The 21,090-nt window shown below is 48.4% G+C and overlaps 1 protein-coding gene across 6 annotated transcripts in view; it reads left to right on the top strand.

Moving 5' to 3' along the window:
• The window catches only part of PC (pyruvate carboxylase), a 229,481-nt gene that overhangs the window by 129,903 nt on the left and 78,488 nt on the right, over positions 1-21,090 (top strand). For all 6 annotated transcript variants that reach the window (XR_014786242.1, XM_084823721.1, XM_084823722.1 and 3 more), the window contains one exon: positions 17,604-17,786. Coding sequence is in view for 5 of the 6 variants with exons in the window: in XM_084823721.1 (XP_084679847.1) it covers positions 17,604-17,786 (183 nt within the window). In the remaining variant the exon portion in view is untranslated. The remainder of the gene's footprint in view (positions 1-17,603; positions 17,787-21,090) is intronic.

The following is a 21,090-nucleotide window of genomic DNA, read 5'->3' as shown; positions in this document are numbered from 1 at the left end:
CAGTGACATTACTCCTAGTAAGTATGCTTAGAATTGCAGCCTTAGAACCTAATAGAAAGAATCACTTTCCTAGCCTTTCCTGTGAGATGTCAGTCCAAATCAAACATTGTGCCAAACCATGATTTGTGCTACCCATAGTTTAGAACCCAAACCAGGGTAGTTCCAAATGCACAAGAGGCAAACCATGGCTTGGACCTGCTTGTCTGATCCCATTTGTATGGAGCAAAGCAGCTGCCATAACTCGGGATTGTCAGTTGTTGCTAAGCTGTAGTTAGCACAAAGTACATTTTGCAAGCCCACCTTAAACCATGATCCTGGTTTGCTGGCTGAAAACATTTGAAAACATAATGGTGGGTAGACCAAGGAGGTTCCATCTAGGTCAGTGTCCTGCTTCCTACAGTGGCCAGCCAGATGCCCTCACGGTCCTCTCCTGCTGCCTGTCCCCCTGGTATTCCCCTGGCATTCAGCGGTAGACTGGAGGTTCCACGTAGCCATGCCTGCTTTCTCCATTCTGACATTACACCAAACCAGAATCAAATTTCCTGAAGTCCTATTCACACTTACCTTGATGTAAGCCACACTGAATACGGTCTCCCTTACTTCTGGGAACATATGCATAGGACTGTACTGCCCCTGTAGTTTGGCATGATGTCTGCACAGAATCAGAAGCCGCCTAGGAAGACTATGTCCCACATATCTAAGTCTCCTGGACAGTCTGAATATTGCCAGGGGTGAGAGATCTTTGTAAAAATTCTGCACCATAAATAGTGGAATTCTACAACCAGTATTAAATTATGCAAGCTAAGGATTAATAAATACATACAATTTAAAAACCTAAGATTTTCTGGAAGCTCGATTGTTCCCCTGGTACCACTTTGCATTGTTGCATTGTGTGTGCCTTATGCCTTTGACATTATTCAATTTTCCTCCCCAGTTATGAGGGTGGGAGTGGGAAGCTCTCCCCTTATACACACACACACACACGGCCTTGGAAGAGAATGGCAAATCAGCAAGCGGAAAAAGCCCCCAGCTCTTGGCTGACCCAGCTATGCCGATCAGACAGAGTTTCTGCTAATTGCATTATTCACCAGCTGGAAGGGCTTTCTGTCAATGGATTTGGGGAGAGCCAGAGTATCTCCTGGCAAAAAGTGCTGCCGCAGCACCACAGAGGTTAATTAGGGCCGATCTGCAAACTCTCAGCCCAGCTCCCAGCCTCCGCTTGTTCATCAGTGATGGGGGTGGGGAGATGGCGAAAGCTGGATGCAGAGAGTGGCTTAAGAGCGTCAGGCTTTTATTACTGTTTATTTATCATCAACGTTCATATACTGCCTCGCTTGCTAAGAAGTCATCAAGGCGGTGAGCAACAACTTAAAAGAATAAAACCAAAATAAAATAACAAGAAATGTTTTAAAAACACTACAACATTAGAACAGTAGCATGATTTAAAAGGCTAAATAAAAAATATGTGTCTTCATACCTTTTTTGGGTGCCCAGTCAGAAATCCTCGTGTGCACACAAGCCCCTCTCACCTTTCACTCCCTCCCTAACACTCTGTTAACTCTGTCTTACCTGGGTCACATTTAACAATGCAAACGCATACATCAATATAACAGGCATATGTGACAGCCACCAAGGTGGGCTTTAAAAGGGGAATGGACAAATTCATGGGGCAGAAGGCTATCAATGGCTACTAGTCCTGATGGCTATATGCTACCTCCAGTGGCAAAGGCAGTATCCAATGTACACTAGTTGTTGGGGAACATGGGTGGGAGGCTGCTGTTGCACTCATGTCCTGCTTGTGGGTTTCCCATGGGCAGCTGGTCGGCCACTGTGTGAGTAGAATGCTGGACAAGATGGACCTTGGTCTGAACCAGTAGGGCTCTTCTTATGTTCTTAAAGTAGGCATGTAGCCCAGGCTGTATATGCAGCAGAACGTACATTTCCTTGGTTGGCTCAGGATTCCTTTCCAGATCTGATGGCAGGGCTGATTGCATGGACCATACTCTAATAAGACTCTTCTCCTGGAACAGAGGGTCTGGTCTATACCTGCAGTAAAAGGAGGTGGGAGACAGGACTCTACCACTTTAGTTTGCAGGTGAAGGGACATTGTTTGGAATCTTCTGCCATGTGAAAATCTCCTTGCAATTAGCACATCCTAGAGAAAGAGGCTAACCCAGCCCACTACTTGCTAAACCAATTCTCTACTTCCAGGAGGAGCTGTTTTTTTTTATGTGAGGGAGCATTCAAATACGTCATTTTCCACCAACAGTTGAAAGTGGTACAGTCCACTTGAATGCTCCCTATGTAAAAAACAACTCCTCCTGGAAGTAGAAAATTACAATAGCCCATGCAGTCAGCCCTGCCATCAGATTTGGAAAGGAATCTGGAACCTACCAAGCAAATGTCCCCTTTCAACTGGGGGTTATAAATAACTCACGTTGGAGATAGTGCTGTAATTACCCAGCAAGCTCTGCTTCTCCCCTCTTGCCAATGATTTCTTTCACACATCTAACTTAATTAGCTGTTTCCCATTTTCTTGCTGATGTGTCATAAATAATGAACCCCTGGCAGCTCTGCTCAGATTGGGGTGGGGTGGGTGTGTGACTGGCGTGGAGAAGAAGATTCCACGGCCCCAAAAGAGGCACCATTTTTGTGCTCCTGTGCTGCCTGACTTTGGGCTTCTGAAAAAAATCAAGGAAAGCTTCTGTCAGTTCTAAGTCCTACAACCACAAAAAGAGAAGATAAACTCATTGAACAAGGAGAAAATCCCTGCTGGATCTGCCTTTAAAAAAATACCAGTTTTTTTAATATACATACATGGATTTGTAGATATCCATAGCAATGAATACACATGAAGTCCATATATATGAAAATACAGCTTTCCAGCACTTATACATAAGTTTCAACAAAAGCGGACCAGATATCCAAATAAGTATCCATTTGGAGGTGGCATCTATATGCCACTTATTCAAATATTGAAAGCATTGTAAGGTTATAGAATCATAGAATCATAGAATAGTAGGGTTGGAAGGGGCCTACAAGGCCATCGAGTCCAACCCCCTGCTCAATGCAGGAATCCAAGTCAGAGCATCCCTGACAAATGGCTGTCCAGCCTCGTCTTGAAGGCCTCCAGTGTGGGAGAGCCCACCACCTCCCCAGGTAATTGGTTCCATTGCCGTATTGCTCTGACACTCAGGAAGTTTTTCCTGATGTTCAGTCGGAATCTGGCTTCCTGTAACTTGAGCCCATTATTCCGTGTCCTGCACTCTGGGATGATCAAGAAGAGATCCTGGCCTTCTTCTCTGTGACAACCTTTCAAGTACTTGAAGAGCGCTATCATATCTCCCCTCAGTCTTCTCTTCTCAAGGCTAAACATGCCCAGTTCTTTCAGTCTCTCTTCATAGGGCTTTGTTTCCAGTCCCCTGATCATCTTTGTTGCCCTCCTTTGAACCCTCTCCAGCTTGTCTGCATCCTTCTTAAAGTGTGGTGCCCAGAACTGGACACAGGACTCCAGATGAGTACTAGTACTTCCCGGGATTTGGAAGCGATGCTTCTATGAATGCAGCCCAAAATAGCGTTTGCCTTTTTTGCAGCCACATCACATTGTTGGCTCATATTCAGCTTGTGATCGATGACAATTCCAAGATCCTTCTCGCTCGTAGTGTGGTTGAGCCACGTATCCCCCATCTTGTCACTGTGCATTTGGTTTCTTTTTCCTAGGTGCAGAACTTGGCATTTGTCCCTATTAAATGCCATTCTGTTGTTTTCTGCCCAGCACTCCAGTCTATCCAGATCACTTTGAATTTTGTTTCTGTCTTCCAACGTATTAGCTATCCCTCCCAATTTTGTGTCATCTGCAAATTTGATCAGCATTCCCTGCACCTCCTCCTCCAAGTCATTAATAAAAATATTGAAGAGCACTGGGCCCAGGACTGAGCCCTGCGGTACCCCACTCGTTACCTCTCCCCAGCTTGAGAAGGTCCCATTGATAAGCACTCTTTGAGTCCGATTCTGTAGCCAACTGTGGATCCACATGATCGTTGTTTCATCTAGCCCACTTCGAGCTAGTTTGCTCATCAGGATATCATGGGGCACTTTGTCGAAAGCTTTGCTGAAGTCGAGGTATATGATGTCTACAGCATTCCCACGGTCTACAAGGGAGGTGACTTGATCAAAAAATGAAATCAGATTTGTCTGGCAGGACTTGTTTTTGACAAATCCATGTTGGCTTCGAGTAATCACGGCATTGTTGTCAAGGTGCTTCCAGATGGATTGCTTTATGATCTGCTCCAGAATTTTCCCACGGATTGATGTCAGACTGACTGGTCTGTAGTTCCCAGGTTCCTCCTTTTTACCCTTTTTGAAGATAGGGACAACGTTAGCCCTCCTCCAGTCATCTGGCACTTCCCCGGTCCTCCATGATTTCTCAAAGAGAATAGACAGCGGTTCTGAGAGTTCTTCTGCCAGTTCCTTTATGACTCTAGGATGCAGTTCATCTGGCCCTGGAGATTTGAACTCATTCAAAGTAATGAGGTGTTCCTTGACCATATGCCTGTCGATCTCAAGCTGCAATCCTGCCCCTTCAGCCTGTACTTCGCCTTTGCCAGGGGGGTCATAGACCCTCTTTTGGGAGAAGACTGAGCCAAAGTAGGAATTGAGCACCTCTGCCTTTTCTTTGTCCTCTGTTATCGTTTTGCCCTCCTTATTTAATAGCTGAACAACCATTTCTTTCCTCTGCCTTTTACTATGCACGTAGCTGAAGAAAGCCTTTTTGTTGTTTTTAGCATCCCTCGCTAACCTCACCTCGTTCTCCGCTTTAGCCTTCCTGACGCCATCCCTGCAATTCTGTGCTACCTGCCTGTACTCTTCCTTTGTTACTTGGCCTTCTTTCCACTTCCTATATGTGTCCTTTTTTGTTTTCAGGTCATCCCTAAGCTTTTTGTGAAGCCACATTGGCTTCTTCTGTTGTCTTCCACCTTTTCTTCTTGTTGGAATTGTTTGTGATTGTGCCTTGAGAATTTCCTTTTTTAAAAGTTCCCACCCATCTTGGACTCCTTTTCTCGCTAGCATTGCTTGCCATGGGACCTTACTGATCATTGTTCTGAGTTTATTAAAATCAGCTTTCCTAAAATCCAGGGTACGCGTTTGAGTACACTCGGCTTTTGCTTCCCTTAGAACCAAGAACTCAAGTACAACATGGTCGCTTTCCCCCAGAGTTCCTGTAACTGCTACTTTATCCACTAAGTCATCTCTGTTGGTTAGGATCAAGTCAAGGATAGCCGATCCTCTAGTTCCTTCCTCTACTTTCTGTAGGAGGAAGTTATCCGCCACACAAGTCAGGAATTTCCTGGAGGGGCCATGTTTTGCAGAATTTGTCTCCCAACAAATATTGGGGAAATTGAAGTCCCCCATTACTACTACATCATGCTTCCTTAAAACATTGGCTATTTGCTTTTCAAAAGGTTCTCAATCCATAGCATTACAGGAGATGAACATTTATCCTTCTAGTATTGTAATATCAGCTGTCAAAAGGGTGCGGAGAATCCATCTTTGCTGACCATTTGTTAATTTCCATGAAGCAGGTAAGTAATTTAGAAGAGCGTGTACATCAGTGAATATTAAAGACTGTTCCAGTAAAAAAATTATCTGTATAATAACCTCCTCCCCCAAAGAAGCAACTACTGAACATTGCCAAAACATGTTTAAAAGAAGCATTAGCTGCATTGTACTGCCAGCAATTAGCTGCATTAGACAAGCCCTTATTAAAGAGATGTTGTATCATCCAGGAGACATGAAACAAACCTTTTTGCCGAATGAGACACAGCCTAAGATCCATAGATGTAGCTGGTATAGCAGTGATCCACTGATTAGGTAGAATGGGACAATCCAGTTTCTTGTTCCATTCCTGCTTAAAACTCTGTATATCATATTATTCACCAATAACAAGTATTTATAGACATGGATTGTAGGTCGCTTTGCCAGACCAGCCCCAATAAGTAGTTCCAGTAATGGCAGAAACACTGATGCTATAGAAGTGGCCAAACCTAGCTACTGACAGATGCTGCATGCAATTCTTGACATTCAGCTGTAGCTGGCAAATTGCATTTGGCACATAGAACAGAGAATGGCAAGAACTCATTGTGGGCACCCACCACTGGTTGATCCAAATTAAAAATTGCTTTACCTGTCCATGCCTGCCACAAAAACATTTCCTTACCAGTTTGTAGATCTGGATTGCCCAATACAGTCAATTTAGCATCAGAATATGGATCAAAGTGTAATTGATGTGACATTATACGCCACACATCTCAAAGTGTAGAAACTACGGGAGGAACCCTGTCCATTCTGGTATGCCTAGAACCTAGTGCCATCCACTCAGAGAGAGGAACCAGACAAGATTTTGAAAAATGCACACTTTCCAAAAATGTACACTTTGAAAAATGCACAGTGTGGGCTCCCCCACACTGGAGGCGTTCAAGACAAGGCTGGACAGCCATCTGTCAGGGATGCTCTGACTTGGATTCCTGCATTGAGCAGGGGGTTGGACTCGGTGGCCTTGTAGGCCCCTTCCAACCCTACTATTCTATGATTCTACGATCCCCATTTGAATGAACTGAAAAAAACAGGTCTCAAACTTTGAAGTGCAGTTCAGAGAATTTTGGCATCCCTGGTTCTCCCATCCCTCGTTGGGTTGATTTGCCCATGATCTCCCACAGGTACCCAGCTGAGCATCACTTACGTTCTTGACTGGCACTCATGTCCTTGCCCAGCTGCCTCCCACTATGGAAAGATGTGTTTCCCCTAAGCGATCAAGGCGGGCTTTTCTGCAGGCTTATTACTGGCAGTCCCTGTGGTCCGCGTGCATCCAAACGACTGTCAGGGTGGAAACTGAGCCCAGAGAGCCTCAGAGCAGTTCGGATTCTGAGGAGGAACAGCTATCCGTGGGAGAGAGGCCAGCTCATCCCTCCCAGGCTCAGCACCTGGCAGAGATTCCTCCTGCCAGCATTCCGAAGATAGATAGCGACCCTGGCAGTGAGGGAATGCGGGAGGGGGGCTTCTTAGATGCTCGACGCAGATGCGATGAGCGATGGAGGGCGCAGAAAGGAGGCGTAGCGCCCGTTTGGCGCGCAAGCAACGGCCGCCTCCTGTGGACCCAAGGGAAAGAGGGAGGATCTCTCCCTAGCGCATAAGTTCTGGGTCTTCAAGTGACTCTCTTTCAAATGGGGATCAACTGACTACTTGACGCTTAGGCTACCCTGCTGTCCCTTGCTTTAGTTGCTGGTGATTAGCATCTGAAAGAGTCATTAAGTTGTAAAAGGATTAAAGCTTTGAAAAGAAATCCTTTCGTCTGTGTCTTGAGTTGGCTATTGGAATCTACTGGGAGAGGCGGCCAGAGCGCTCCTGACAATGACCTCCCTTACCTTGCTGTGCAGGACTCTAAGCCAGGCAGAGGGCACAGAAAGATGGCACCAGAGTGTTGGGCAACGGGGCTGGCGAGCAGGGGGCGTGGGGCAGGCCTGCTTCTCCAAGGCTGAGTAAACGCCAGGGTTGTGCAAAGCGTCTAAAGAGCCTCAGTGCTTAATTCTCTAAAAAGAACAGGAGCCATTGCTGTTTTCTCTGAAAGTTGCTTTTGTCTTGCAATGCGCCTTGGGATGTGTAGTTTTGAGGGCACCTGATTAATGTACTAAGGACTTGGGGGCGCTAGGGGTGGGCAAGAGGTAGATCAGGATCTACTGGTAGACCTCTGGGTGATTTGTAGCAGATGAGCAAGGGTTTCTAATTCTCAGTTATTTAACAATAGCAACAACATCACCCCCACCCTCCAGCTGAATTAGACCGCTGAAATGAAGAAATATTAGGGTAACCAGGACTGGACTTTCGTGTGGAAGGATGGTGAGCTCAGTTCTGAAAACACTTTCCTAGGCTTACAGTATGCTCAGAGACACCCTGTTCCGTAATTTTAAGTGTATGACTTTTGCACCTGGCTCTGGTTGGTTGGTTGGTTGGACTTCGGGTTCTAGTAAAAAAACAAAGTAGATCTGACAAACCTGAAGTCTGCACTAAGAGACCACCGTTCCCATTGCCCCAGGCATCCGTGATGCTGCTGTTGCAGTGGTGACAGTGCAGGGTGGGGGAGGCCCTGTGCAGAGAGGCTTTCAGGGGAGCCAGGGAACCTCTTCTCTGCCAGGTAAGTGGAAGCGCTGAGGAGGGTTTGGGGGAGGCATTCAGATGTGGTTGCCTCCTAGTTACGTCACTGGTTATTCCAAATTGAGCCAAGGTGGGGAGGCACTTTGAACTTAAAGAGGCTCTCGGTTCTGTTTGATGTTTGATGCTGAATGGTTGGCAAGGCATGTTGCCATTTCTGCCTGTTCTGCCCTGTCCTTGGTATTTAGGAGCCAGCTGTTGTTTTAGTTTTCAGCAGCACGTATTCTTGAGGTGGAGGCTCAGATCAGTTGCCAGAGGGAGCAATGGCGAGGGTTCCTTCTCTCATGCCCATCATGTGGAGTGAGTGGTCTAGGGTCGTGTTTTTAGAACTCCAGATTCTTTCTGCTCCGGAACTTATTTTTTCTTCCCTGGAGCATGCAAATTAGTTATATTTGCATATTAAGCTTTGCATAACTTTGCTTCCACAGTGTTGTTGTTCTGTGTGGGAGAGGAACAGGAGTTTGGCAAGGTAGGTGGAAGGAAAGCCAGGAGGGTTTCCATTGTGCTTCTGGGATTTGCCTTCCCTGATTTGGAACGGAGTCAGACTGTGACTGATCTCCCATTCCCATGTGCAGATCCAACTCGCAGGACCTGTGTGTAAAAGACCCTCCCATACCTCCCCTCTGCCCAGCATAATTCCAGTATAGTCCATACTTCTCAGAAACAAGAAGTATGAGCTGGTTCATGTAGATATGGGGCCTCAGAGACTTGAACTCAAGTCCTGCTATTACCATGGCAATATCACAGAGCAAGTCACTGCATATACTGACACAGCAATCGTATGCCATTTTAATAGTCAGTCTTTCTCCACAGAGAACCCTGGGAACTACAGTGGCTGCGGAAAGGCAGTGTGGTGTAGTAGTTAGCATCATACCGAGACGGCTCAGCCATGAACTGTGGGCTGCCCGTTATCTTTCCACCTAACAGGGTTGTTGTGAGATGGGAGACCTGTGTATGCTGCTCCTTTGAGAAAGTGTAGGATACAAATTAATGTTTTTGATAGTGCTGGTGGAGAACGAGGGACCTCCAGGACACTTCTGAGGGCCCTCACTTAACTGCCATTCCCAGGGTTAGTTGGGTTGGGGAAGCCATGCTGGCTAAACTGGTGTGGGTGAGTCCTTGGCCTTGAGCATGGGACAATGGGTGGCCTACCTCGCAGGTTTGTGAAGGCGAAGGGGTGACTGGACAGGCAGCTTTGTGCTGAGCAGGCCTGTTTTGCGGCTAATGCAGATGCTGTGATCTTCCAGTTTGGTTTTGGATCACACAGTTCTTGCCAGGGGTATTTCTAAGCACTGTGCTTGCATCCAGGGATTAAGGCTCTGCTGTCGGGGGGAGGGGACACACACACACCTCACAGCCGCCCTTCCCAGCTGCAAAACCTTTTACTGGTGTGTTGTTGCATTGGTGGCGCAAGTCTCCTCACATCATTTATTTATTTAAATGGGCAGCCAAGGAGCCACTTAGGTGGAGAAGCCTTTGGCATCACTTCGGAAGGCATCGCCAGCCAACAGCCCTAAGGACGAGAGCAGGACACCACCGATTTCCGAGATGCCCTTGTTATCTTTTATCGTGCGTGGCGAGCAAAGCTTGGTCAAGTCTGCCCCGTCCCTTCTAAAAAGCACATGGTAGAAATGTTGCTGGGAAAAAGCAGCCAAATAATGCAGTTTTAAAAACAAACAAGCCCTCCACTATGTCTTTGCTGCTTGTCACACTTTCTCATGCACTGCCAATTCCGAGAAACTGCATCTAGACTGAGCTGCGCAGGCGGATAAAAGGGCAGGTCCTGCTGAGAGGAGGGCCACCTCCACCCTCCTCTGGCGTGCTGAAGAGCCCAGGCCCAGTGACCTGCATCCCCTGGCAATCGTCAGATGTCTTCAGGAAGCCCAGCCATGGGGCACGGAGGCGGCGGCACTTCCCCACTGTGCCGGCCCCCTCCCTCGCATAGCTGGCACTCAGGGGCACACAGACCCTGAACCTGGATGTTCCAGGTAGCCATCAGGACTAATAGACAAAATCCTCAGTGGATGCAACTAACCCTCACGTTAATTACATAGCAAGTCTGTAGGTGCTGCTTTTTGGCCCTGTGTGGGGCCACAAAGCAGCTCACGTACCTAAAAAGATAACAATAGCATAAATATAAAACAACCAACTGACTAAGAAAACACACAGCACCATAAACAAAGTTCTGGGAATAGGACGGCATTAAAAGCATGTCTTAATAGGGCTGCCTTGACGATTTTCCAGAAGACTGGGAGGGAAAGTCACCATGGCCAGATGAACTGCATCCCAGAGCGGTGAAGGTGCTTGTGGGTAATGTCATAGAATCATAGAATAGTAGGGTTGGCCTTTTCAGCGCATCCACGGATGACATCCTCGACCACTTCTACAAAATGAAGACATCCGCCTGAAAGATGGGAATGGGATCCTGATTCTCAGTAGCCTCTGCCGATCAACCACGTCCATATGCCAATGGCCACTCCAGTGCCATCTTGGCTTGGGCCCGAACCCGGCCTCCAGTAAGGTTCACCCTCCTCCTCCCATTCCAGGAGACCCCTTCAGAAAAATACCACCACCCACTTGTGGTAAAACCCCCAACCAATCTCACCATCGGCTTTGACCCCTACAGTGGAGCCCGACCACCGGCTCCCCTTCCCAAGAACAGGCGCGAACCTTTTCTTCCCAGCTGGCGGTCCATCATCAACAAATGGGTACTCTCTGTCATTGCCCAAGGGTATTCCATCAAATTGGAAGATCCCCCTCTCCCTGGGTGTCTTCCACTCTGTTCGCCCTACTTGGGTTCTAAGGGAAGAAATCACTACCCTCTTGAGCAAGGGTGCAGTAGAAAAACTCCCCTGCTCAAAGGACCGCCAGTTTCTTCTCCAGGTACTTTGTTGTTGTTGTCCAGTCGTTAAGTCGTGTCCGACTCTTCGTGACCCCATGGACCACAGCACACCAGGCTTTCCTGTCCTCCGCTCTCTCCCGGATTGTGTTCAAGTTCATATCCATTGCACCGGTGATGCTATCTAGCCATCTTATCCTCTGCCGTCCCCTTCTCCTTTTGCCTTCAATCTTTCCCAGCATCAGGGTCTTTTCTAGGGAGTTTTCTCTTCGCATTAGGTGGCCAAAATATTTGAGCTTCGGCTTCGGTATCTGTCCTTCCAATGAGCACTCAGGGTTGATTTCCTTTAGGATGGACTGATTTGACCTCCTTGCAGTCCAGGGGACTCGTAGGAGTCTTCTCCAGCACCACAGTTGGAAAGCATCAATTCTTCGGCGCTCAGCCTTCCTTATAGTCCAGCTCTCACAGCCATACGTTACTACTGGGAAAACCATAGCTTTGATTAGACGGACCTTTGTCGGCAAGGTGATGTCTCTGCTTCTTACTATGCTGTCTAGGTTTGCCATAGCTTTCCTCCCAAAGAGCAAGCGTCTTTTAATTTCATGGCTACGGTCACCGTCTGTGGTGTTCTTGGAGCCCAAGAAAATAAAATCTGTCACTGCTTCCTTTTCTTCCCCTTCCATATGCCAGGAAGTGATGGGGCCAGATGCCATGATCTTCGTTTTTTTAATGTTCAGTTTCAAACCAGCTTTTGCACTCTCCTCTTTCACCCTCAACAAGAGGCTCTTGAGATCCTCTTTGCTTTCTGCCATTAGGGTGGTATCGTCTGCATATCGGAGGTTGTTGATAATTGTCCCAGCAATCTTAATTCCGACCTGTGATTCATCCAACCCGGCATTTCTCATGATGTACTCCGCATATAAGTTAAATAAGCAGGGCGACAATATACAGCCTCGTCGTACTCCTTTCCCAATTTTGAACCAATCGGTTGTTCCTTGTCCAGTTCTTACTGTTGCATCTTGACCCTCGTACAGGTTTCTCAGGAGACAGGTAAGGTGGTCTGGTACTCCCATCTCTTTAAGAATTTGCCACAGTTTGTCGTGATCCACACAATCAAAGACTTTAGCATAGTCAATGAAGCAGAAAGAGACGCTTTTCTGGAATGCTCTTGCTTTCTCCATGATCCAGCGAATGTTGGCGATTTGATCTCTGGTTCCTCTGCCTCTTCGAAACCCAGCTTGTACTTCCGGTAGTTCTCGGTTCACATATTGCTGAAGCCTAGCTTGTAGGATTTTGAGCATCACCTTGCTGGCATGTGAAATGAGCGCAATTGTACGGTAGTTTGAACACTCTTTGGCATTGCCCTTCTTTGGAATCGGAATGTAAACTGACCTTTTCCAGTCTTGTGGCCACTGTTGAGTGTTCCAAATTTGTTGGCATATTGAGTGCAGCACTTTAACAGCATCATCTTTTAGGATTTTCAATAGCTCAGCTGGAATACTGTCATCTTCGCTAGCTTTGTTGCTACTAATGCTTCCTAAGGCCCACTTGATTTCACTCTCTAGGATGTCCGGCTCAAGTTCAGTGACCGCACTATCATGGCTATCAGGGACATTCAGATCTTTCCTGTATCGTTCTTCTGTGTATTCTTTCCACCTCTTCTTAATCTCATCTGCTTCTTTTAGGTCCCTGCCTTCGTTGTCCTTTATCATGCCCGACTTTGCACAAAATGTTCCCTTGATATCTCCAGTTTTCTTGAAAAGATCTCTAGTCTTCCCCATTCTGTTGTTTTCCTCGATTTCTTTGCATTGTTCATTTAAGAAGGCCTTCTTGTCTCTCCTTGCTATCCTCTGGAACTTTGCATTCAGTTGGGTATATCTTTCCCTTTCTCCCTTGCTTTTTGCTTCCCTTCTTTCCTCAGCTACTTGTAAAGCCACATCAGACAGCCACTTTGCTTTCTTGCATTTCTTTTTCTTTGGGATGGATTGAGTTGCTGCCTCCTGAACAATGTTACGGACCTCCGTCCATAGTTCTAGGTACTTTACAGTCCGTTTCTTTAGAAGCATTATCTGCCACACAAGACTGATCTTTTGGACTCCGACTCCCATCAGCCCCAGCCAGCACAGCAAATGGTCAGGAGTTGTGGGAGTTGTAGTCCAAAACATCTGGAGGGCACGAGGTGGCCTGCCCCTGTTCTAGTCCAAGCCTGTGTTCACGGCAGGCCTTGCAATGCAGGATGCAGCTCCAGCATTCCTGGCAGATGGCTGATGAAATCTCTCCAGTGACAGAGAACTCACCCCCTCCCAAGGCAGTCTGCTCCACTGCCGAACAGCTGTTCGGAAATGTCTTGTAATGTTCTGCCGTAATCTTATCCTTTGCAGTTTCCACTCCTTGGTTCCATTCCTGCCCTCTAGAGCAGCAGAGAGCAAATCTGCTCCCTCTTCTGCACAACAGCCTTTCAGATAGTTGAAGGCTGCTATCACATCTCACCTTAATCTTCTCCAGGCAAGAGAAGCCCAGCTCTTTCAGCCATTCTTCATAGGACTTGGTCGCCAGACCCCTCACCATCCTGGTCACTCTTCTCTGGACATGCCCCAGTATGTGTACATCCTTCTTATGTTGTAGCACCCAGAACTGGACACAGGACTCCAAATGTGCCCTGACTAACACAGAATAGAGTGGAACTATTACTTCCCATTACGTGGGCACTATACTTCGGTTAATGCAGCCTAAGATTGCATTAACTGTTTTAGCAGCCACACTGCAGTGCTGGCTAATATTCAAACTTAGTAGCAATCATTAAAACATCAAACAACGAGAAGAGGAAGCAGCGATCACAACAATGCAAAATAATGGAAAACCTCCGGCAGGAACAAACAGAAAACAAGCCACCTCAACCCTGGACAAATAGAACGGCCTCCGCTTGGCTCAGGTGTAGCACCAGGTGAATGCTTTGGAGGAAAGTGTTCCAGGTCAGTGAGCCACCACCAAAAGGCCCCTTGCCCTGGTCACCACCCAGTTGGCAGACGACCCTTTGTCAGGATACAGGGAGCTGAACCCCCATCAGTCTAATTCAGTTCAATGGGAGGTGTCTTCTGCTGGGGATGGGGGTCACTGTAGATCTTCTGCTCAGCCTCATTGAGCCAAGGGCACCACAGAAGGTGTTGACTTTACACTAGTCATAGGGACAGAGGAAGCCGCCCTATACAGAGTCAGACCCTTTCTCCACCCAGCTCAGTATTGCCAACCTTGACATGCAGCAACTTTCCAGGATCTGAGCCTGAGGTCTTTACCAGCCCTACCTGGAGAAGTCGGGGACTGGACCTGGACATGCAAGTGGCCTGTGCAGCCCCTGCCTCAGTCCACTCCTGGGCTTAGACCCTGGGCATTCCTGATAGTTGCCTGGGTTAAAGGTTCCATCATGCCTAGAAAATGCTCCCTCCCTTGTGTCCTTCTACAGTCCCATGTGTCCTCCAAGACTTCCCCCTTCATTGCTTGATCTGCGCACCAGAGCTGCACAAGGAGGGCCTGTATGGTATTCTTATTGGCAGCCCCAGTCAGGCAGAATTCATGACTCCTTGGAGACTTGCCAGAGGCCAAATCTTAGTATTCACCAGAATGCCCCTTTGGGGTGGTCTTTTCATGACTGGGGTTAGGTTTTTAAAAACTACTATGGCTTACCACCTCGAGGACTACAAGCTTGTTTTCTTTTTTTGTAAAGCAAACATAGTCTTCGTAAAGTTTCCAGAGCTGTGTACATGGTGTGCTGAAAGCCAGGTTCCATTTTGCAGTGTGATTGCAGGCATGCCCTAAACCAGTGTCCAGGCTTGTGGGAGAGTAGCCATCTCCATAGGAAGCGACTCCCAGGGACTGTTTTTAAAAATTCAGTGATGTGACACAATTTGGCAAATTATGGGTTGCTCTTCGTGCCTCCAGAGGGCCTTGTCACATCAGTTTACATTTCTTGCAGACCAAAGTGCAGTAGGAGCGTTGTGAAGAATACGGATCTCATCCTCTTGAAGCATGTCTCTGTGTACATCTATAAAAGGGGTGTGTGTGTGTGTGTGTTCTCTCTCTTTCTCTGTCCCCACCCGCCACATCTCTTCTGCTGCAACCAGTGCTGGTCTGCTCATCCATCCCCTTCTGGACCTTTCCTTAAAGAACCTGACAGGGAGCTTGTACTCCCAGGGAGTCGGGGAGGCGTTAGAGGGAACAAAATTAAGTTGACTAGAAATACAAATTGAAACTGACCACAGCGGCTCCAGTGCCCAGGGTGGGGCAGAAATGGAGAACTGGGCCCCCATTTCTACTATAGCAGTTTCTTCATCCCTCAAGCTCAGGACTTCGCTTTCTGTGGAGTGAAACCAGCAGTTTTAGGCCTTCTTCCCGGCATTCTCAAAGCGTTGGTTGCTACTCATGCTGTTGCTGGGGGGTGTGGGGGGATCCTTGCCGTCGGGTCTTCAGAAGGGATCTGTCTTATGTTTGAGCTTGACCACAGCCCTTCTAGCAACTGGATGGGGAGCAGCGATCCGGGCCTCAGGGGAGAGGCTCTTTCCCAGCACGGCTGCTGCAGTGCAGAAGGGAGATGAACCCTCCCTTTTAATTTTTGTGAACTGCCCAGAGAACTTCAGCTATTGGGTGGTATAGAAATCAAATAAGTAAATAAGTAAGTAAATGAATAAATGCACGTGCTCCACTCGCCTGCCTCAGCAGACCCGAGGTCTCAGGGCTCGGTCAGCCACTGCGCTTGCCCTGGAACGTTCTTAGTCCTCCGCTTTCTTTTTTGGTTTCATACCAAAACACAGTACTCTGAATAGTGATGAGGTGAACTCCCCCAGTCAAGCTCAGAAAACTGAACTCTTTGCCTCCACATTTGGGAAACTTCTTGGCTACTTCTGAGCTCATTGCCAAGCTCAAATCCTTCCCCTGATTAATTGGCTATATTTTAAAATTGCCCAATAACTGCAGTTCTCTGGGTAGTGTACAAATAAGTTAAAAACACAAAAGGCAAGATAAAAGCATAAAAGGCAAGATGCCAAAAGCAGTCCCGATAGAACAGCACGGGGAGGAGGACCGGGCCCAGTCCATGGCTTCGCCTGCCTGCCTCCATCCCTCCCACCCGCCTGGCCTGCTCTCCAGCAGTGGTAGAACGTGTGTGTGGGGGGTCCCTCTCACCCCACCCCCAGCCATGCTGCCGTGGCTGCTGCAGGCCGGGCTCCCAAAGCAGCAGTGGGTCATGTATGTTTCCTTGGAGGGAGGGCTGGACTTCCCTGGCTCAGATGGAAACCAAAGCCAGGGGGGAACCTTCAAGGCTCTAATGCTTAGAGGTGTGAAGGCCCTCAAAAAAAACAACACAGAAATATTTGGGGAAAAGCAGCTTGTTTCTGTTTTTTTCCAAGGACTGTTTTTGTTTTTTTCTGAAAAATGGGAAAAATTGAACAGCTTTGGATTATGAAATGTTTTCTTCTAGAATTTAAGACAAGGTGTTTATGTATTGTTACCAAGCCTTTGCACACAGACCCCCAATGATTTTTAAACACTATGGAATAAGAAGACTTTTACAGAAAGACTTGAGATGTAAAATGTGTGGAAATAATGAAGCCATGGGGGGAAAGTTTTTTTTAACCCTCTCTGTAAGATTCTCTGCATTGTTCTGTCATCCATTTCTTCTTAAAATTATTGATCTGATGTATCTTTTACAGACAAACATTTTGAGATGCTCCAAGTCATGTTCAGTTTCCCAACCTGTGAAGAGAGTCACCATATCATAATATGGAAGAAAATGTCCATTCTTCACAGCCTTGGTTTTGTTCTGGAGTCCTGTGTTTCTGGACTTGTCTTCCTCTGCCTCTAGTTCTTCCTGCTTCTTCTGGCTTCCAGGATGATTCACATGTTTCAGGGACCCTCTGGTCAGACACAATCTTGGAACCTAAAATTTGTTATGTATAACTTTGTTTGCTCATGAAATTAATCATGTTTGGTATATACGAATTTTAAAGTACAGTTTATTTAGACAATAATTACAGATGTATTGAGTTCGTTAGGTTTTCAAATACAACAATAATTTTATGAGCAAACCATATTATACATAATATAACTATAGGAATATAAAGGCTGCTTTAAGTTCCTAAGCGGCCCTCCTCAACCGGGTGTGCTACAGATGTTTTGGACTGCAACGTCCAGCATTCCTCACCAGTGGCCTTCCTGCCTGAGGCTGATAAGAGCTGAAGTCCAAAATATCTGGGAAGCACCAGATTGGGGAAGGTTGCCCTAAACCAACAAAGTGACTTTTAAGTATCACTTATTTTTAATTTCCCCCCCAAATTTCCATTTCTCCCCCCACCCCGAAAAAACAGGTTATTTTCCATGGCCTCAACATTTCTGGAACTTTCACATCCCTAGTAATGCTCACCTCATATTTAAGGTGAGCGTTAGGAGCTGCTGAGATTCATATTTTTGAGGCAGACTACTGGTCCTGTGAGAAATGAAAGTCGTCCATTGCATAGTCTGCATTGCTTGCTGGGGAAGTTCTTGACTTCTCCTCCTCCTCCTCCTCCAGGTGTTCCGGAGCGGGGAGGGCATGGGCATCCGCCTGGACAGTGCCTCCGCCTTTCAGGGGGCTGTCATCTCCCCGCATTATGACTCCCTCCTGGTGAAAGTCATCGCCCATGGCAAAGACCACCCCACTGCAGCGTCCAAGATGAGCCGGGCCCTGGCAGAATTCCGGATCCGCGGCGTCAAGGTAGGGAAGGACTCAAGGGCTGGTGTGCTGGTGTGTTTCAGAACTGCTTTTCTGCTGAGGGAGAGCTGGTGTGTTTTGGGGTTCCTTTTGCTTGAGACAGCTGACCTGTTTGTGTTTCTCTCATAGAGCAGACTTTTATGTCATCATCTGGATTTCTAAAAATGTTGTCATCCATTATATGTGTTTGTCCTCCTCCTCTGTGAGGCTCCCAGCAGAGTGGGCATCCAGGGTCTACAGCTCCTTTGCTTCTGTCCTGCTTGAACGTCTGGTGTTCCCAGACCGCTGGAAGCGTAACGGCCCGGGGCGGAGCAGTAGAGCAGATGTGCCGCACAGAGAAGTGTCTGCATCCAGCCCCTGGGTCTCACCAATCTAGGCTGGGAAGAAAAGAGCCCCTTTGCACGTCATGACAGCCCACGGTGGGCACCTGGCTTGTTGTGCGGTGTGAGCCTAGGCGGCAGGGCTTGCTCGAGGGAGAGACAGCCCTCAAATAACCCTAAAACAAGCCATGGGTTATTCGGCACAACATGGCGGCCCCCGCAGCTAAATTAAGCCAGCGTGGGCTGTTGTGTCATGCGAACCAGGTCTAAGTCACACTGTTGGTCCATTCAGCCCAGACGGACTCAGCATCCCTGTGTGATCACTGGCAGAGAGGGGCCTTTTCCAAGCCTGTTGTCGGTGATCCCTTCCCTGGGGAAGACCTGGGACCTCAGCCACTTCCTTCGCTCACCAGTGTCATCTGAGGCTGCCTTCTCCCTAGTCAGCCTGTTGGTCCATCAAGCCCAGGGCTTTCTACTGTGATATGCAGCTGCTCTCCTCAGACTCAGGCAAAGCAGGGCCGAAGGGTCCCGTTGAATGCCAGACCCTGTGCATGCAAAGTGCAGCAGGCGCTCTACTACTGATCAACTGTGCCCCCGAGAGCCTCCTCCCCACGAAGCAGCCACACCAGGCGGAACACACTTATGGGGAATACACTTATGGGGACTGTCCTTCCTTCCTTCCTTCCTTCCTTCTTTCCATTTCTATACCACCCAATAGCCAAAGCTCTCTGGATGGTTCGCAACATGATAAAGCACAACATAACACCTGTACTACTCAAAAATTTAAAACAGTTTGAAAACAAGTAAAAATCCAATAATAATAAAAATACCAGGACCTGATAAAAACCCCCGAAGCCCCATCATATGTTGTCAAGTGCCAGGAAATAGAAGGAAGTCTTAAGCTGGCTCTGAAAAGATGACAATCCTGGTGCCAGGCGGACCTCACTGGGGAGAGCATGCCACACTCGGGGAGCCACCGCTGAGAAGAACCTCTCCCTTGTTGCTCACCTCCAAACGACTGTCAGAGGAGGGGCTCAGACGTTGATTCTAGCATCAGGTCAGGTTCCTACCAGGAAAGGTGCTCCATCAGGTATTGTGGTCCCGAGCCATGTCATTAAATATAAAAAGATAAAAGAATAATATGCCATATTAACTCCCGTCTTAAGGGAGGGCCCCTGGCTGAATGCAGACGGCCACTGGCTCCCTCCAAAGAGCGTCTCTGGTTGAAGGAAGCACAGGCAGAACGGCTGGGAAAGAGTCCTGCTGGTGCCCCTGGGCCACGCCGGGCACTTGCAGCGAAAGGGCGCCTGGCACAGGAACGCCTCCCCCCGCCCCCCTGGAAGGGCTGTCAGAGCTTTCCCATTGGCTGGGTGCTTGCCAGGGGAAAGGGAGTCTTCCTTGGCTTTTTGCGTGTTTTCGGGCGCTGAGCACTCCCTGCCCTGCGCTGCGCTCCTCGTTCCCACTCCCCTTGGGCTCAGCTCTGACCTGGCTTTTCTTGGGGGTGGGGGGAATTCAGCCCTTCCAGTCCCTGCATGCAGCCGTGGTGGGCTGTGGTGGCGAAGGAGGAATGCTTTCACTTGAGACACTTCCTGCCCTATATGTACTGGCAGGATCAACGCTGCACCTCTTGAAAGAGCCAATGCAAAGTTCTGTGCAGTATTTAAGCTGAACGTTTGGGGGTGGGCAGGCCTTCCTCTGGCCCCCTGCTTATGCTGTGCTGTTGTCTTGTCTCTCAGAACACTGCGAGCGCTCCCCGTTTGCATTCAACATGCTGCCACACTTCGATTTATTTGTGATATTCATGTGCTACCCTGTTAGCACCACTTTCTCAGGGGCCCACGCATCGGAGTGAGCGAGGGACAGAACTCCAGATGGGGTGCTGCAGATAGGAGCAGGGGCTGGGGGCACCAGGACGGAGCTGCCCCACCTAGGAGGGGCAGTGCTCCCAATCCTGGGCTGGAGCTCCGCCTTGGCTGGACGCGCCTCAGTCTGTTCACCCACATCCAGTCCCTCTCTGCGTCCAGGTGTTGGTTCAGGACTCCCTCGACCTCACTGGCACAGCTGAAAAGGACACAGCTGGATGTCACCAGCATAGCGCTGAGACCCAGCCCCCGACTGCAGATGTCCTCTCCCAGGGGCTTCATGTAGACATTAAACAGCATGAGGGACAAAACCAAGCCGTGGGGGACCCCACAGGCCAGCGGCCAAGGGGGCAAGCAGCAGCCCTCCAGCACCGCCTTCGGGGAATGTTCAGCCAAACAGGGCGAGAGCCGCCACCACACAGCACCTCCAAGTCCCATATCAGCCAGGCGCTCCAGGAGGTCCAGCAGAACCAGCACAGATGCACTCCCTGTGCCTAGCTCCCGCAACAGATCATCTCCCAAGATGACCAAGGCCGCTTCCATCCCCAGAACAGGCCTAGACCTAGGCTGATTACCCAGATAATCTGTTCAGTCCCGGAAAACCTGGAGTTGTGGGCCACCACTCGCTCCGAGCCCTTGCCCCCAGGGGAGATTTGAAACTGGCTGGCAATGATCAAGGGTGCATCGTTCGCCACAGAGGGGAGCGGCTGGTGGAGCTCTCTGGGGCAACGGACCCCCCTGTACCCCACATCAAGGCAAAACCATAGCGTGGCAGCAGAGGCAACGAGTGTGGCGGGGGCATGGCACTCCCCGCCCTTCCGGATCCACTGCCGGAGCTAGGGGATTCACCCTGCCATAGCAGAGGACCGGCTCTGACAGACATTTCTGGTGAGACATTACCCTTTTTTAATCTTTGCCTCCTCCATAGCTTGAGGTAGCTTATGGAACTGACAGACAGGATATTTACTTGAAAAAAAAACTGTTGAGCACGTTAACATGCAGTGATGAAAAGAAGGGAAAGATGAAAATAGCAGTATCTTGCCAGATTCAGTTCTTAGCCATCAGCAGACCATGAACGTATGTGAAATGTGGGAGAGGCTGAGCTACAAATCAGCATGCCGGCAT

This window comes from Heloderma suspectum, chromosome 17 (assembly GCF_057233095.1).
Source record: "Heloderma suspectum isolate Gila_16-S chromosome 17, 16-S_ref, whole genome shotgun sequence".
Classification (NCBI taxonomy): domain Eukaryota; kingdom Metazoa; phylum Chordata; class Lepidosauria; order Squamata; family Helodermatidae; genus Heloderma; species Heloderma suspectum.
This window is presented reverse-complemented; position numbering and strand designations above follow the sequence as displayed.